Source organism: Caenorhabditis briggsae (assembly GCF_000004555.2).
Source record: "Caenorhabditis briggsae complete genome, chrIII, whole genome shotgun sequence".
Taxonomy (NCBI): domain Eukaryota; kingdom Metazoa; phylum Nematoda; class Chromadorea; order Rhabditida; family Rhabditidae; genus Caenorhabditis; species Caenorhabditis briggsae.
In genome coordinates, this window is record NC_013490.2 from 11,167,716 (window position 1) to 11,186,147 (window position 18,432).

The 18,432-nt window shown below is 40.6% G+C and overlaps 3 protein-coding genes across 3 annotated transcripts; 2 read left to right on the top strand and 1 right to left on the bottom strand.

Annotated features, from left to right (window-relative positions):
* Nucleotides 1–608: 608 nt before the first annotated feature.
* CBG26126 lies at nucleotides 609–5,689 on the top strand (the record flags this gene model as incomplete). The annotated part of the gene is made up of 7 exons (XM_045244423.1): nucleotides 609–745; nucleotides 1,622–1,724; nucleotides 2,001–4,417; nucleotides 4,460–4,540; nucleotides 4,591–4,698; nucleotides 4,744–4,856; nucleotides 5,538–5,689. The coding sequence occupies 7 exons, from the start codon at nucleotides 609–611 to the stop codon at nucleotides 5,687–5,689; spliced, it is 3,111 nt and encodes a 1,036-aa protein (XP_045098224.1).
* Nucleotides 5,690–8,780: 3,091 nt separating this feature from the next.
* Nucleotides 8,781–10,577, top strand: CBG26127 (the record flags this gene model as incomplete). The annotated part of the gene is made up of 5 exons (XM_045244424.1): nucleotides 8,781–8,824; nucleotides 8,870–8,986; nucleotides 9,853–9,940; nucleotides 9,985–10,358; nucleotides 10,538–10,577. 5 exons carry the CDS (start codon nucleotides 8,781–8,783, stop codon nucleotides 10,575–10,577), a joined length of 663 nt encoding a protein of 220 aa, XP_045098225.1.
* A 172-nt stretch (nucleotides 10,578–10,749) lies between these two features.
* On the bottom strand, nucleotides 10,750–17,056 carry CBG26128 (the record flags this gene model as incomplete). Its single annotated transcript, XM_045244425.1, has 4 exons — nucleotides 10,750–11,097; nucleotides 11,228–13,596; nucleotides 13,648–16,777; nucleotides 16,949–17,056. 4 exons carry the CDS (start codon nucleotides 17,054–17,056, stop codon nucleotides 10,750–10,752), a joined length of 5,955 nt encoding a protein of 1,984 aa, XP_045098226.1.
* Between the last annotated feature and the right edge of the window lie 1,376 nt (nucleotides 17,057–18,432).

The window sequence follows — 18,432 nt, forward strand, 5'->3', positions numbered from 1 at the left end:
ATTCAGAAATTCAGAAATTCAGAAATTCAGAAATTCAGAAATTCAGAAATTCAGAAATTCAGAAATTCAGAAATTCAGAAATTCAGAAATTCAGAAATTCAGAAATTCACAAGCACTATTTGCTAGCGAGAAAAATACAGAAAACTTAGTGTAAACAAAACGGAATTCGAAAAAAAAGTATTTCGAATCGACTTGATCAGTTTCGCTGTTCTCAAAACCCAGACTGATCCAGGAAATTGAATTGGGCAAGAAATTCGAAACTTATTGGGGCGATAGAGGGAAAATTTGGCGCTAGGGTGGTGGATTGAATAGTAAGGGGAGTATGGTTGTGTGTGCCTCTCTCTCTTTCTCTCTCTCTCTCTCTCTCTCTCTCTCACTCTCTCTCACTCTCTCTCAGTAGCCTCCAAAGTGCGCCGTTCTTCTAAACATGTCTGCGTCTCTCTTCCGATTAACATTCTCCTTCTCACTATCTCATTTTCCGAATCTTTCACTCTCCGGCAACAACGGAAAAGAAGAAGAATAGCGGCTTGAGGGGTCGGGCCGCCATGCCATAACTGTTAGTTAATTCGACTATGAAGTGAGAGAGAGAGAAAGAGACACAGAGAAATATGGGCGGTTCAAATCGGAAACTGTTCATGATGATCTTCTTTGTCAACAACAACACATCATCATCATCATACGGTTATTATTATAACGGTTGTGTCTGTCGGTTAACGATGTACTATCAGGAATGTGTATCGCTGGGGTATGAGAAATTTATTGGCTAATTAGATTAGCTTACAATTGATACGGAAAGTACAAAAAAATGAGTCATGGGGAATTTCTATTGGAATTTATAGGACTTTCTGGAGAATAGGTCAAATTTGAAATCTAGGACGTGCGTTTGTGGGTAAATGAACTATCAACTTCGAGCTAGTTTATCTTGGTCCCTGTAAAAGATATCAAAAAGTGATTAACTGAGAAAATGATCATCAAATTATCAAAAATATTTCATTAGTTTATCACTTTTCAGCATTTTTCACAGAAATCGAGATAAATTGGGTGAAAGGTGGCACCTCTTAGTCCTCAGTCGAATACACGCTCAAAAGGAGTGCTAATTTTGAGCGAATATATCTCGTTTCCAGTGATATATATCGAAAAGTTGTCAACTAATTGTAAGAAAGTTTTTATCATAATATCAGTAACATTTCATCAGTTGATTACTTTTTGATATATTTTACCTCAACCGAGATAAAGGATCAAAGTTGGCTATGAAGTAGGCCCAGTGTAGCTCAACCGGTAGTAGGCACCCCTCATATTTTCTTGGCGGGTTGGACTCCGCTAGGGAATACTGTAGAAAATGGTTTAAATCGAAAATAAGTCTAGAAAATAGTCTAAGAAAAATGAAAAGTCTATTTTTGAAATCGGAAATTATGTTTCTCAGAATTCCCAATACACAAAAAGTGTAGCTTCTGCTAACATCCGTCTGTCCGTATGGATGCTAAAAGAAAGTAACCACCCTATAATTATGTATACTTTTTAATTATATGCCATTGTATCATCACTTTTTTGATTCCCGAGAAAATCCTGCATATTTTATCTATCTTAAAACCGAGGGGAAACAAAATCATTCAATTTTCAGGAAGTTCTACAAAACTGAAGTCAAATACTTCTGGTGCGGCTTAAAAGAAAAGCCTCATGATCCGAAAGAAGAACCATGCGGATTCGTCGGAACCAACTCTGAAGTCACCGAGCATTTGTCATCGCATAGGTGAGTGGTGTATTTTTTTACTTAAAAATTATATGCAGTGCTTTCCAGTGGTGTCTACCGCTTGAGATGTACGACTTGCTACAAGACATTCTATGAAGATTCCATATATCTTCATCATCAGGAGGCAAAGACATGTTTGAACAAGGCAAGTAGATTTTTGATGATATGCGCATAGCTCAGGCGGTAGCTGATTTCTTAATAACTCGGTTTCAATAGACAGAAAGTCTCAAAATCCACGTTTTTTTTTCAGGTGGAATTCATCGCGAACGACAAAAGGATGATCGGATTCCACCATCGTTTAAAAAACATGTTCATGACACAAATCTCCGGTGACGATGTCGAAAAGCTACGCGATGTATGGGAGAAGAGACAAAGGCAAAAGCGACCAGAGTACTCGGATATCACGGATCCATTGAGTTTGGCGACTAAGGTTCCGCTTCCTCTTGACGTCTTCCCGGTGACCAAGTCAACATTGAAAACACCGAGTTATGAGTCTGTAGGAAATCAAACTCCCCATCACTACATCGACAATCAGTCTCCGATGAGAAAACCGAGTTACGATGCTCAAGGAAATCGAACTCCCAATCGCTCAACTTCCATTCCTGCTCCTTCTCATTGTGTTCACCACCAAGAACTCCAACCACCACAAGGACCCCCAGTGCGCCACCAAGACATAGGACAACAAGACCCCCAAGTTCAAGCGGCCAATGGTTGGGTGCACCCATCTGATCCACGTCTTCAAAGACTCAATGATCCACGTAGCCAGCCCCGTTCAAGAACCCCAGATGAATGCTGGCGCGAGCCACAACATTTCACTCCACCTGCTCCAAATAGACAGATCCTTGCCAATGATGCCAGAAGTTCCACCTCTCTTGGATTCCGCTCTCAGCAGCCAAGAGCAACCAATACTCCTAACGAACATCGGGATCAACTACGGCAAAATGTTCCAGCTGCTCCGGATAGACAAATTCTTGCCAATGATGTCAGAAGTTCCACTTCTTTCGGATTTCATGCTCAACAATCAAACGAACCTCGTTTTGCTGACCGAATCATTGCTCATCAAACTCGTATCGCTCCAGAATCCGACCATCAAGGTACCAGAGTCTATAACAACACACCGATTCATCGTCCTCATCACTCTCCTGAACTGGCTGCACCAGTCTCTCCAACCTCGGCTTCTCAAGTTCGTATGGCTCCATCGAAACAATCCGGGCATCAACTTCAGAATCAGAATCCGGTTCATTCTCCAACTACCGTACCTGGATATGCTGCAGCAGAAGTTCGTTCATCTCCACCAGCCTCTTTAAAAGCACCAAGCAATCAGGATCCAAGAGTTTTCAACAACAGTCAGGTTCATCGTCCGAATCAGAAACAAGCTCATTCTCCTGAACTATCTAAACCAGCTACGCCAAACGTTCCTCCTCAACGAGTTTCTCCACCTGCTCCAATTAAAGAATCCAGCCGTACAATAATCTTGAGTGACAGTGTGATCAAACGTCTTAATGAAATCCGTCAGAAGCAAGTTCAACAGAATTTCCTTGATTCCAATGATCTTTCACCTGGTTATAACGATGAGCAGGATCTTCAGCAGGATCTTCAGTTTGATGTCAGCAATCAATACTTGCCACGTGTCCACAAGACTCAAAACCATCCCAAGGAAGCTGGAGAACGACAGGACGTTCGCGAGGAAGGAACTTCGACCCCAAAGCCTTCAGAATTACCCCAAGACGCTGTCAAGGACACTGACTTTTCTCCTGCACCAGCTGCCCCGATTGGACCAAACCATGAGAGCCAACAACCAACCAACCCGCTCGGTTTTCTCCCCTGGAACGATTTACCGAATCTTCGCAAATTCATTCCAGATTTCCTTGGGAAGCCTTCAGAAGACATTTCTCTTCCATCCCCTTCACCATCGGAGCTTCTACCTCCACCACCTCCGCCACCAGTGCTTTCACATATAGCTGTCAAGATCAGCACTACAGAAGCTTCCACTGATTCTTCACCTGCTCTACCAACACCAGAGCCAGCATCAACTCCAGCTCGTCTAGCTCCGATGCATTTCAAAGGATCGAGCGGTCGAAAAATCGCGAAATCGAAGATCGCAGTTTTCAATTCGCCATCACCGATAAAGGAAGCGTCGAAAGATCAAAAGAACCAGAAGAATAGATCTCAAGAAGCTTCGCTGCCAGCTCCAGATAGACCTCCAGGGATTCTAGCTGCGGGAAAATCTGTTCCAGAGAAAGTTGAAAACCGCCAAACACCGAGTCTAATCTCCTCAGTTTTCGACTACCTCCCCCATCTTGAAGCCAGTGCAGCTTCTGCTCAATCTTTCCGAAACTCCTGCACTTCCTCATCAAGATCGCCAAGTCCCAGCCCTGATCGCAAAAGGAGACACCTCGACGATTCTGATGGAAAAAAGGAAACGCGGCGTCGATCGCGCAGCCGCTCTCGCCATCAGGAGACAGGTCGCGATTCTTCTAATGAGCAAGGATGGTCTGCTACTCCGAGAGCTCCAAAGAAACTGAGAAGGGAATCCGTGGATTTGGTGCATGGTTCCACCAGTGGGTCTGATATGGACATTGAGTCCGATGGCAACCCTTCGCCAGAAATTTTGCACCAGGGAAAAATTGATAGCAGCGTGTTTATGACCTATGGTCGGGAACCACGGTAGGTAGAAAAAAGTTGCTTCTATAAATCCTTAAGTTTCAGTAACACCGTCAGGCTCATCTCACTAATTGACCTAGTTGACGTGCCGGATCATCAGGCTAGATCCGATCCATCAGGCGAGAGGTAAGAATCTCGAAAATTGGAGGTTCATTTTATAAATGTTTCAATTACAGTAATCCTGCCAAGCCTCCAGCTTCCCAAACCAGGTCAACACCACACCAACAGCTCGTTTCACTAGTTGACCAAGTTGAGGTGCTTCAATACGGTTCATCCGGTCAAAGGTGAGAATTTGAGTGAATTAACGTATTGACTATATTTGAATTCAGAACCGGCACCGTTTCCAATGCTCGTCTACCACCAGCATCCTTCGTAAACTCCCCAGCTTTCAAGTACCCCAACCAACCTCCTTCTGGAGGTTCTGGACTAATTGGAACGTCAGGTGAGTGGAAGTTTAGGCGCTACACAAATTATTGTCAAAAATCTACAGTAGCTCTCCACAGCAACGCAGTGGCTATCTACCATAATACAGTAGCTGTCTACAATAATCTTATCGGTGTAGCTGAAAATTATTTTCACAAATCAAATGTGTTGTGAACCCTCTAATACGGTACCTCAATCCATACGAGCACTTTGAGCTCAATTATCTCGGCTCCTATTCAAGATAGCGAAATTCTGCCAACTAATAAAATATTTATAATCTTATCACCAACAGTTCATTAGTTGAGAAAATTGTGATATAATTTTTGGTTTTTGAGATATGAGCCTATAAAGTTTGAGACGCATTTTGCAGTTCTTTGGCAACTCCAAGCTACATATAAAGGAACGCGCGCAAAGGGCAAACTTTAAAAGCGCATATCTCAAAAACTAGAAAAGTTATCAAACACCTGTCAACTGACAAAATGTTTATTATGTTGTCAGAAACATTTTTTTAGTTGACAAAAACTTGATATCTCTTATAGGAACCGAGACGATTGACTTCAAAGTGCAGTTATAAGATTGCAGGCTTCTATTAAAGCATAAGTATTTGAACTTGATGTTCAAATACCGTTTATACACATCCTGTAGATAGATAGTGTATAACAAAATCTAAAAAGCCAAAAAATCACCGTTTCCCTTCCAGAAACACCAAATCCTTCATCTCAACGAAACCTCTACCAAAAATTGAGTTGTCCAGATTTTGGTAATTTGAAAGGAGCCGATCCAGAAGTCATTCTAGCCCAGTATCGTGACTGGATGAAGAACAAAAAGCAAGCGACTAGTTCAAGAATTTAAAAAATTCTCTCTGCTTCTCTCTCTCTCTCTCTCTCTCTCTCTCTCTCTCTCTCTCTCTCTCTTTCTCTCTCTCTCTCTCTCTCTCTCTCTCTCTCTCTTTCTCTCTCTCTCTCTTTCTCTCTCTCTCTCTCTCTTCTTTAATCTTTCTCGAAATCATGCTTATCTGTCTAAAAAGGAGGTGGGACGTCAAACAGTTCGAGCTACGCGGTCGCAAAATTAGAAACTAATTTTTGGGTTCTAACTTTGCCACTTAGCTAAGTACCCCTGATATTTTCTCCAAGAGTTCAAAATTATCCAAAAACTTCTTTGATGTCCCATCTTCTTTAACCCATCATTTTCAGCCTATTTTTTTCTATGCCTCTCTTTTATCCTCTACTTATTCCATTCTAGCTTCTTAAATGTTATCAATGTTTTATCAGATTTTTTTGACCCCCATTTCATTCCATATCTGCTTCTTTACATGCCAAAAGTTATTCAGAAGCTTGTCTTTTGAAAATTCCGTCTGCCTGTCGGTACCCCCTTATTCTGTCCCTCGTACGTCTTTGCGATTTATTCCCGCGAAGTTCCCCGGCTCCTCGGGATTTTCGGAATCCTACGGTAGGTTATCCTACTGTAGAGTCTCCGAAATTGTACGCATTTCAAAAAACTCCACTGGAGTTTAAAACCGTGTCTGATTCTTGAGTGCTATATGTGCTCTCTACATCTAGAATTTGTATTGAATGTCGTGAACCCTGAACTTCTGTGTATGTGTTCCCTCTTGTGCCCTTGGAGACAAAAACCCATGTCTCTGGGCACAAAATATACTGTACCTCTTGATTTATTGTCCTAGCCGTGGGTGTCCGACTTCGGTCGCCCCTTTTTTGTGGGACTTGTTTTTTGTTGAGGAATCTTTTTTGTCTTTTTTGTATTTTATCCATCTGATTTCATACTTTAAAGCTTCTCTATATTCCAAAATATCTCTGTATGTATCCGACTTCCTCATTTTATTTTTTCTCTGCTACTTTTGATATACCATTTACCCTGTCCATTCACTTTTAACCCCTTTTTCTTGTATTTACTGATTTTCGGTTTTTTGTTGTTAACAGAAAAGTAATAGGTTTCAATAAATCATAAAACGATAATTCTAACGATCTTAAAAACAGACAATCAGGGGAAAATTTGTACAAGATCTTGAGTGAGATGAAGAACGAAAAATTCCCGAAAAAGTGCTCTACAACTTTGAGTTGACTTATCTCGGTTTCTGTAAGAGATATAAAAAATAGCCAACTAATAAAATGTTTGTGACAATATGATGAACATTTTGTTAGCTGATTACTCTTTGATATCTTTATTAGAAATCGAGATAAATTGAATCAAAGTTCAAACTCACTCTATTTCAAGACCGAGTTCGTGACCGAAGGTGCACCCCGAATTTGACCTCAGTTCTCTCGGTTCTTGTAAGAGATATAAATAATGTGTTAACTAATAAAGTATTTTTGATATTATGATAAACATTTTATCAGGTTAACAATTTTTGTTATCTTTTTCAGGAACCTATAGAAATTTGGTCAAAGTCGGGGGCCCTGAGCTTAAGGATTTTACAGTTTGAATCATTATTTTAAAATTTGAAAACGAAGGGTTTTTCTTACAAGGGCAAACATTGGACTTGCTTGAATACTAAAAAATTCACGATTTTTAGGTCAAATTGAGAAAACCCGACTGCCACGGGGGTCCGAAACAGGCCTGTGCGGCAACAAAATTTTTTCGGCAATTCGGCAACTCGGCAATTTGCCAAATACTTTTCGGCAACGATCGGCAACTCGGCAATTGCCGAAAAAAAATTTCGGCAATTTCGGCAATTTTCGGCAACAAAAGTCTTGCGTCTTTTTTTAGTAAAATCGATACGTAACTCACCTGAAAATGCTATCCGGCTCAGAACTACAGAAAATGTGTTTCATAAGTTCCTTAAAAAAGTAATTACAAAAATTGGCAACTCAAGACCACATTTTTTATGCAAACTATTTCTCTTTAGCAATAGAGGGTATTCCAATGGTTGAAAATATTTGCTCCGATTGTGAGTTTTAAAAATAGTGCGCTCAACTTGTTAGGCAACTCACGACACACGTTCCATAGAGATTTGAGACAGATTGGATAATTTTTTTGATGAGTTGTGACTCATGATATCTATTTTTCTCCTATGCTCACAAAAAATGAAGCTCATTTTTAGATCCGATGCAAGTATTTTTGATGATTATTGGGACACATTTCCTCTAAAATTCACTCTGAGGGATGTTGGTGTTCAAAATTTTATTTTTCGAACTTCGAAATCATTTTTTTGACTAAAAAATTGTGAAAATCTCTAAATTCAAAAAAATTTCAGTTGCCGATATTCCCGAAATTTTTTTGCCGATTTCGGCAACGGCAAATCGGCAACAAAAATTCGGCAATTTCGGCGATCGGCAATTTGTTGCCGCACAGGCCTGGTCCGAAACCTCTAGTCCTCATAGAAAACCAGATTTTGATGCTACTTTTCATTGACTGAGTATCAAACTTATAATGGCGGAAACGAAAGAACCCGTACCACAGCCATGTACGATTTTGAATTTGTTCAGTTTTGTCTGACCTACGAATCTACTGGAGCGTATTTACTGACTAGATGCTTTAAACCTTTTTGAAAGAGAGGCGCGTCCTGTCTTCAAAGGCGCATAAATCATAACACTTTCACAATTTACAAAAATTTTCTAGCTCATTTACTTTTTGAATTATGCGCGTTTAAAGTTCTCTATGCTTGGTTTAGGGTTCATCTAGACGTGTTCAAGGCAAATAAAGCTCAGATAGCCATTTCCAAATGCAGAACATTTGTTCCCTTCTCTTCTTTCCCACCTGGAATTGATTAGTACCCTCGTTCGAAAATAGTGTACAAAAAATCATCAAAGAGACGGCTATCTAAGCCTAATCTCCCTCGGAGCAGCTGGTAGAGGGTGCCCCTCGAAAACATTTAATTACCCTTATTACCTGTCCCTCCGCGATACAATCTATCTGCTCATTATTGGGTTGCCTGCGTTCGTCGTTCGCAAGTTAACTGGTTTTTTCCTACTTTTTGTGAATAAAAATGGAAACTTTCGAACATAATCAGAAGTTGCTTGAAAGCTATTTGTGAGTTTTTTAATATAATTTTTTTTCTATCAATAAAATTTTCAGAAAACATGATCATCATTGTAAGAAAGTCTACCGATGTTACTATTTGAGCAAAGAGGATGTGAAGTGTGAATTCATGGGATCTCATTCGGCGATGATCGAACATTTTGCAACGCATACGTGAGTCTTCGAAATTTTTCAATTGCTAAATTGTTTCTTGAGTTATGCGCTTTTAAAGTTTTCTTTCCTTGGTTTTGTGTTCATCTAGGTGTGTCCTCGCTTTAAAGGCGCATAACTTATGAATCAAACGAAGTAAACTAATTTTTTGAACTGGTTTCTTGTGAATCAAAAAATTTTGAACATTTTCACAGTTTACACAAATGTGCCTATCCCTTTTACTTTTCCAGCTATGCGCCTTTAAAGTTCTCTTTGTTTGGGGTTCGTCTCGGCCCGTCTTCACTCTAAAGGCGCTCAACTCATGAACCAAATGAAGTAAATACATTTTTTTAACGGATTCTCATAAATCAGAAAGTTTTAAACATGTTCACAATTTACACAATCTTTCTATCTTTTTACTTTTCGAGTTATGCGCCTTTAAAGTTTATGTTTCTCCGCCTCACCCCACTCATGCGCTAACTTTAAAAGCGCGTAACTCAATATGGAGGCAAGCTATTAAAAAATTTACAACTACAAAAATATGTAAAATTTCCTGCTTTACATGTTTGCAATAAACACAAAACATATGTATCTTACTTTTTGAGTTATGCGCTTTTAAAGATTACGCACCTCTTAGGTGGCGTGGCAGGGTGCACTATCTTTAAAGGCGCATATCTCTTTCACAAGTTACAAATATGCTGTATCTCATTTACTTTTTCGAGTAATGCGCCTTTGAAGTTTCTGCGACTCTTTCCTGGTTCCTTGGTCCAACTAGGCGCATCCTGTCTTTAAAGACGCATAACTCAAAAACCAAAACAGCTGTATAAACATTTCAACTATATTAAAAATTTTCTTTATTTCTGTACCTCCATTTTAATTTTTATTTTCAGTGGCTGCTACAATTGTGCCTGCAAAAGATGCGGTCGAAAGTTTGTGGAACTTCTCGGATTCTCCAATCATCTCAAAGAATGCGGCATGGTTAGAGCTCAAAATTACTTACTCATCAAATAAAAAAATTGCAGCATTATGATCTTATGCTTCTACCCTGTAGCATGTTTGCCAGCTACCTACATTCAAGACTCTACAGTTGTTGTGTTTCTATGGAAACGCGGACCAATGCGATTCAGTTCAGGGAGACACAGGAAGACGATTATTGGGAATGGAAAGGCGTTCATTTTGTGACTGTCGAGAGGAATCCGCCTGACCATTCTTGGACATCTTTCACTACGGACGCTAAGGTGGCTCCAGGCAAGATGATCTCCCCGATCCATTCCACATTCTACCGAACTATGGGAATGGAGCATTTGGCTGCTCATCAAAGAATGCAAATGGATCAGCCCTCTGGTGGGAAGAGCCGAAAGAGAAAGGCTTCTCTGAGTATTTCGGAATTATCTGGGTGAGATATTTTATTTGGACGAAAACGAACAGATTCATGACCTATGACTGACACCTGATCTAATCTAGTTGACTCAATCATAGTCTTGTTTATACATATTTTGAAACTTTTGACTTGAGAGCTTTGAAAGTTAAAATTTAAACAAGCTAAGATCAAAACTAGATGAATTATGAGCTCAGGTTTGTCACCCCAATTGTCAAGATGAGAAATTCCAAGTAATCTCTCACCTTGTGAATATCTCAAACTTGGGTAATTAAACCTTTTATTAGATAAGAAAGCAAGATAAAAAGATACAGATAAAAGGGATAAAGTTAAAATAATATAAAAAACTTTACATCAATTGTGGCTGTCGCCCATGTTATATACGCTTTCTAAACCAAACATTATGATATCAGGATTTGTCATCCATAAACATGAGTTGTTGGATGACAAATCTTTTCTCCTTCGATTCTCGATTGACACAATCGACATTCCCGATAAAGCAGGTGAAGTGTGTGAAGCAGTGTAGATTGTAGTTGATTGTCCTTGAAGCATTTCCCATCGAGACTAAGCCATTAAGCATTGAGGCAATTGAAACCATGCAGCGAATCTTGATCCATTGAAACCATTGAAGCAAATATTGAACCATTGAATCGCTGTTGAGCAATTGAAAGAAGTCGCAGTTGAGCAGTTGAAGTTGAGCAACATGAAGCATCAGAATCTTCGAACCAATCGTCGATAATATCTTCTTCTTCTCCCTCTACATCTCCGTCCGACAATCAAGCAATTGACGATCAGTACTCCAATCACTATCCAGGGTGTCATGAAGCTTTTTATTTGGTCCCAAAAGTTGTTCCACAGGTTTCTGAAAAACTCGAATATTTCCAGACCTTTCTTGGAGATGAATTCATGATAGGGTGCAAATGAGATGAATTTCGGTCTTTGAAGGTTTCGACGGCAAACAATTGTCCAATTAGCAGAAATGAAGTTGTGGTATGTCCGCATGTGATTGAACAATTTTCATTGACAGTTTGATGATTGACATGAAGAACCAATAGATTCCTTTCTCCTTGTTTTGTGCAGTTGACCGATGATGTTATTGAAGGACAAAGAATCCTACCTTCTACTTCTGATTGAATTGAAGAGCAGGTCATTTTGACGATTGATCCTTGGCTACATGAATAACAACCAGCCATAGATATCTGGGATATATTGCATTGATCTTCTTGAACGATCCTTTCCACAATGTAGTTTTTGAGTTGAAGTTGCACCGAGACGATACCACTTGAATCGACACGAGTAATGACGGAGTTGTTTTCGTTCTCAATCTTTATTTCTCCTTCTTGAGTGGGGAGAATAGTGTTGGTCGACAACGTTTCCAGATCGATATCCAGGTGAGAGTCGAGAGATAGGATGGGAGGATGGGATCGGTGTCTGTGTGGGAACACATAATCAACCGGTCGGATAGGTGAAATATCATCATCGGAAGAGACGTATGAAAGCGGTCGATAGTTGATGATGGTCGTACATTCTGCCAATGTGGTTCTGAAGTCCTCCAAACTGAGTAGTCGTTTTGTGGTTCCTGCACGCACAAGAGTTTTCTTGATCAATGACATCATTCTCTCATAAACACCGCCTGCCCAGGGCGAGTGGGCAGGGATGAAGTGAAATTCGGGTAAAGATGTGGAGCAGATGGAAGGTGACTGTTGCAGTTCATTTTGTAGAATGTTTCGAATGGAGCTTACTATGGTGAATTGAGATGCATTGTCGCAAATAATCGTTGTTGGCTTGTCGTGGATGGATACAAATCGTCGGAGTGCAGTTAAGAAAGAGGTGCTCTTCATGTCCAGTACAATTTCGGTGGCAGTGAAACGGGAGTACAGGCAAGTAAACAGCACAATCCAGATTTTTTGAGTCACGCCATTGATACTCACTTGTAAAGGTCCTCCATAGTCAACTCCAGTAGTGGTGAACGGTTTTGATGGTTCAAGTCGGCTTCTTGGAAATTCCGCGAACGCAGGTTGATGGTAGGGACGAGGTTCCATTTTTCGGCAGGGTGTGCAGTTTTTGATGGTTTTTTGAACGAAGGAACGTCCTCGGGGGATCCAAAATTGTTCTCTTAGCTGAGATAGTGTGTAGAGTGGGCTGGAGTGAAAATGTCGGATGTGAATGTCCATAACCAAGAGTTGAGCGATATGTCCATGAGGTAAGTAGACAAGTGGTCGAAGTTCAGCTCGTCCAGTGAAGATCCACAAATTATTCTTGTCGCTCCGTCTCAATCGGAGTGCTTTGATGGTATCATCCTGAGGAGGGTTGATAGATTGGGCTAGGTGGAGCAGGAATTGAAGCGATCGGTAGACTCTTTGTTGAAGTGGCATTTTTCCTCGGCCGACGAACAAAAATATGACCATCATTGTTCTGAGCAGACGGTGAAATGAACTGAAGCGATGGGTGTCGATGATTGGATCTTCATGGATGACGAGGGAAGTTGTGGGAATTTCCATAATGCTGGTTGAGTTGCATCGGATTGGTAATGGAGCTGTTGAGCGAAGAAAGGATGGTCCTTTTAGCCAAAGTTCGGATTGTTCCACTTCGGTGAATGAAAGTCCACGAGTGAGGTAATCTGCTGGATTGATCTTTCCTTTGACGTGAGTGTAGATGAATGCGGCACCTTCTTCTTGGATTGCTTTCATTCGATTTCGAGCAAATCTGCTGTTAGCGACATGAGACGAAGAGAGGCTATCCACTGAACATAAGCTGTCGCTCCAAATGTATGCTCCAAATGTCAATTGAAGATTGGATAGACAGTAATTTGCTAGGCGGACTCCTGTGAGAATGGCTAGCATCTCCAAAGCCGGAATTGTGTAGTTTGTCTTCAGGGGAACGACGCGAGATTTCGACATGAGAAATTGAGTGTCCACTTGTTGGTTGTCCAGTCCTCGAAGGTATGCTACTGTACCATAAGCAATGGTGGATGCATCCGTAAACACGTGTAATTCGACAGTTGTTGGAAATTGTAGAAGTCCTTGGAAGAATCGTCGTGGGACATGCCATGGAGGAGCTTCAAATTGTTGCAAGATCTTCTGGACAGCTTTGTGTTGATCTGGTGTCAGTGAGTCATCCCATTGCATTTCCTTGTGGGCAAGTTTTTGGAAGAAGAGTTTTCCGTACAAGGTGACTGGTGTGAGGATTCCAATCGGATCGTAGCAACTGGCAATAAATCGAAGAACAGCTCTTTTTGTCAAGAGTCCAGTCGGAGCTTTTGGTAAATCGAAGATGAAGTCATCGGAAGTAGTGTCTCATGTGATACCGAGAACTTTCTGTAGACGGGCTTCCGGGGGAGTGTTTTGAGAGTCGGCAATGTACTTGTTGAATTGTGCATTGTTGGAGAACCATTGACACAAATTCATCTGAGCAGTTTTGAAGAGTGTTCTGGCAAATTCGCAAACTTCCTTGGCTTCTTCGAATGTGTTGACACCGATGAAAGCATTGTCCACGTAGAAAGAGTTGATCATTTTTTGAGCCATTGGATTGTTGGAGGATTCCAAACGAGTTTTCACTGATTTGTTCAGCAGAAAAGGTGACGATTTCAGTCCAAACGGGACTCGACGATAACGGTAGCATATGACTTTGTTGGTGGCGGGATTGATCCAAAGGAAACGAGTGGCATCGCGGTCTTCTAGATGTAATGACAGTTGAAGAAAGGCTTTTTCAATATCTGCAGACAGCAAGATGATGAATTGACGAATTCGAAGGAACAATGCGGCAGTGTCCGGTAGAAGTCGTTGTCCAGTGTGAAGAACATCGTTCAGAGAATGAGCAGATTTGGAGCTTTTGGCAGATCCATCAAAAACTATTCTTATTTTTGTTGATTTGGAGTCCTGTTTGAAGACTGGATGATGTCCCAAGTATTGCACGATTGGTCCATCTGCTGTGTTTTCATCCACAAGTTCGATGAATCCAAACTTCAATTGTTCAGCAAAAATATTGTCATATTTCTGGAGTAGTTCGGGATCTGATCGAAGTTTCCTGAGGATTCCTTGGAGTCGTCCGAAAGCAAGAGCACGGTTCGAGGGAAGTTGAGTATTAGATTTGTCGATGTAAGGTAGGCGAAGGATGAAACGGCCATCAGTATCTCTGGTAGTGGTGGAGGTGTAGAATTCGTTTACTTCTTCATCGATTTTCAAGTTCGGTTGATCCGTTATTCCAATACTTTCCAATTTCCAAAAGTTGTGTAATTCCTGGCAGATGGCGTCAGTAGGGATGTCTTGTTTACACAAGAGAGTGAGTGCATTGATGGTTTCTCGTCCTGATATTATGGGGCCACAATCCGTCATATTCAAATGGAGTCCATTGAAAAGTCGAACAGTATTGACTTGACCTAAAAGTTCCAAGTAGGTGTCCAGGCCAATTAGGATGTCGACTTCTTTCTGCTGTCGTTGCAATGGTATATGTTCATAATTCAGGAGTTGATTGATCATGGAGTTGTCTACATCCACCGAAACAATGTTCCGTGCAATGTAGGGGACTTCGCATAGTTTGACGGGAATACTCGATTTCAGATTCCTGATGGAGACGTTGAAAACATTCGAGTTGATGGAGCGGCTTTCTGATGAGGCAAATGTATCGATGTGGAGTTGTTTATTGAGCAAGGGATCCAATTTCAGTTTTTCTGCGAATGATGTGGAGATGTAGCTCATGTTAGAGCCGCTGTCGAAAAACACTGTTCCTTTCACTTCATTGCCATCTTTGTCCAAAACGGGTAGTTCAGCGGTCATCATGATAACGGACTGTTGCTTGAGTTCTGCAGATTGTTGAAGGGGTTCCATTGAAGTAACGGTTTCCAGAGTGGTGATAGGTTTTACAATTGTGTCATCCACGTAGGTTATGACTGTCATTGTTTGGTTTTCGCCAGGTTCTGTAGCCATTGCCAAATTGGTCCGTTGTTGTTGTTGTTGTTGTTGTGGATGTCCAAAATACGGTTTCTGCTGGAAGTTGTGCTTTTGATTTCCTTGTTGTGGTTGACCATTGTTTCCATTATATTGTTTGGCTTTTGGAGCTATATTTTGTTGTTGCTGTTGACGGTTCGTTGACTGTTGATGGGATGCATTGTTCCAAGATGGTGATGATGAAGGATTGGATGTTGATGGTGGCGGATTTCCATTGGATTGGACGTGTCTTTTTAGGAAACGATAGCACAGAGATTGATGATGATTGCCCTGGCAATGGTGGCATTGTCGTTGGCAGGTTTGTGAAGAATGACCAGATCTCAGGCATCGGAAACATAGGTGTAGTTCTCTTGCTCGATCCGTTCGTGATTCCACTGTGCTGTATCTTTTGCAATGAATGTGAGGATGAATGAACTTCTCCTCTGCGCAAAAGGCACATGGTGTGGTCACTTTGAAGGTGGTTGAATCGATTTGTTTTCCTTGTCCAAGATGTCCCAGATGATCTTTTTGTTGTTTATGTTTGTTGGTGGTCTGCTGACTCAGCATCGTGGTGCTTGTTTGATGTTGATTTCCTTTGTTTTTGAACAGCTCGGTGAGAAGGTTTTCATCGCGGGAAAGTTCTTTCAATCGAGAGATCAGATCCTTGGTGGAAGTAGGCATGTTCGCTTCTCCTTTCCCAAAAAGGATTCGTTTGATTCGTGTTGGAAGTTTGTTCTGGATTATGTGACCAGTTGAGAAGTTGTCGACGTCACAATTCAAGTTGAGTAACTGGTCGAAATATAGACTAGCCTGGATTGTGAATCTTCTGAAGTTTGTGGAATTGGTGTCCTGCGAAAGATCAGGAAGATCACTCAGCTTGCTCAACAAGTTGTGCTTGATGCGAACTTGTCCTCCATATTGCTCTTCCAGAACCTTCATTGCGATCTCATAGTTGGAACTGATGATGGGTAGACTGCGTAGTAACTCTTCTGGTTCTCCTTCCATGGAGGATCTCAAATAGTGTAGCTTCGAGAGGTCGTCAACTTGAATCAGGCGCATGGTAAATGTGAAAGAGTCTCGAAACTCGAGAAATTTGGAGATGTCACCCGAGAAGGTGGGGATTTTCATTTGAGGGACAGCAAGACGAGATTGGTGACTAACCACAATGTTATGTCCTGATGATGGAATTGGTACGATTGGATCAGCGTTTGATCCCACGTTGATGATGAAGTCGGATTCGGCGTTGGTGGATTGATTGGTTTGGTTGAGGTTGAAAGTTGATTTGGGCATTTCCATTTGCCCGCCATTGGTTGGTGGTTGAGTGATTGGTGTTTGAGTTGATGTGGCATCTCCGATGAAGTCGTCTGCGGCTTGCATCAGTGAGGCTTTTGTGGGATCCAGAAGTTCCAATTGTTTGAGTCCAAATTTGTAAATTGGTCGGAGTTTCTCAAGTTGCTCGAGAGCAGTAGTGAGGGAATCTTTATAATTACCGTATGTGTCAGTATACTGCTTCTGAATTTCTTTCTCCGACGGGTTCTGGTTGATGAGGTTTGTCTATTTTTGATCCAGTTGTTGAAGTTTCCTGGATTGTGTTAAAAGGTTGTCCATAGTGTCTCCGAGATCCAGTAGGAAGTCGTATGTATCTTCAGCATTGTAGCCATTGATTGAATCCGTTCCGGGTACTTTGTCCAACAAGTGCTCCGAAATTCTCCTTTTGGTTTGTCCAATTTGGCTCCGCAACTTTCCACTGCTGCTGGAGCTGACGGCGGTGGTAGGTCGAGTGGTCGCCATGTCAAGATGAGAAATTCCAAGTAATCTCTCACCTTGTGAATATCTCAAACTTGGGTAATTAAACCTTTTATTAGATAAGAAAGCAAGATAAAAAGATACAGATAAAAGGGATAAAGTTAAAATAATATAAAAACTTTACATCAATTGTGGCTGTCGCCCATGTTATATACGCTTTCTAAACCAAACATTATGATATCAGGATTTGTCATCCATAAACATGAGTTGTTGGATGACAAATCTTTTCTCCTTCGATTCTCGATTGACACAATCGATTGACACAATCGAGCTCAATGAACCGAATTTACATTCTATTATACCTATTATTTTCTTTTATTCCAGATACGAGTTACCGTCTCTTCAAAAACGTCAAGCTCGTCGGAAGTCTAATGACCAAGATTTACCAGGTAATCTATTTTGTTTTAGATTACTTAACTTCAATCCTTTTATTTCGACCCCCGTATGAGATATCAAAAAGTTGATAACTAACAAAATACTTCTGATAGTATAACAAACATTTTGTCAGTTGACCAATTTTTGATAGCTTTCACAGAAAGCGAGACAAATTGGGTCAAAGTTAATGGTGTGGACGATAACAAATGCTCTGATAGAAGTCAACCCATACGTGAATTTTGAACTCAATCATCCCGGTTCCGGTCCGAGGTATCAAAAATCTGTATCTTTTACAGTATCCGAGATAATTGAGGTGAAAGTTAACGTCTGGGGAGGTATTCTATTACGTTAGCTATGATTGCTTGAATTGCAACAGAAGTGAAATATCCATCTTCCAACTAATTTTTTTTCAGTTTTTCCACCATTTCCCATGTTCATGGGGCCACCTATGCATCCATCGCAGTCCGCATCGTTTGTGAATCCCTTTGGAGTTACCTGTTTTCCACTTTCACCACTTCAAACCCCTTATTATACTCCCTTGGAATGATTAAAAATGTTGAGGACAATCAATGTAGTTAATTTTTGTTTTTTTTTTTTAACTTTCTCTCTCTCTCTCTCTCTCTCCCTCTCTCTCTCTCTCTCACTTCAAATGTTTTGGTTTCTATTTGTCATAAAAAAGATAACCCTGTGCACCTCAACCTCAAAATTCTGATTAACTTTTTAAAGTCTTGCCTAAACATTCATAAAACTATGATCCATAAAAAGTACAGTACTTTTATTACCTTTTCTATTGCTCTTTTTTATCCTCAAATGCTAAATTTCGACCATTACATTAACTTTATCGTCTTTTTTGACATTTATAACACATTCACTTATAGATGTTTGAATTTTAAAAGTATCGTTTTGTTTGTTTTGCAATTTTCTGAACAAAAACCTTTTAATTATTCAATTTTTAATGTTTTTTTTCAGCTTGGGACGGACCTAGA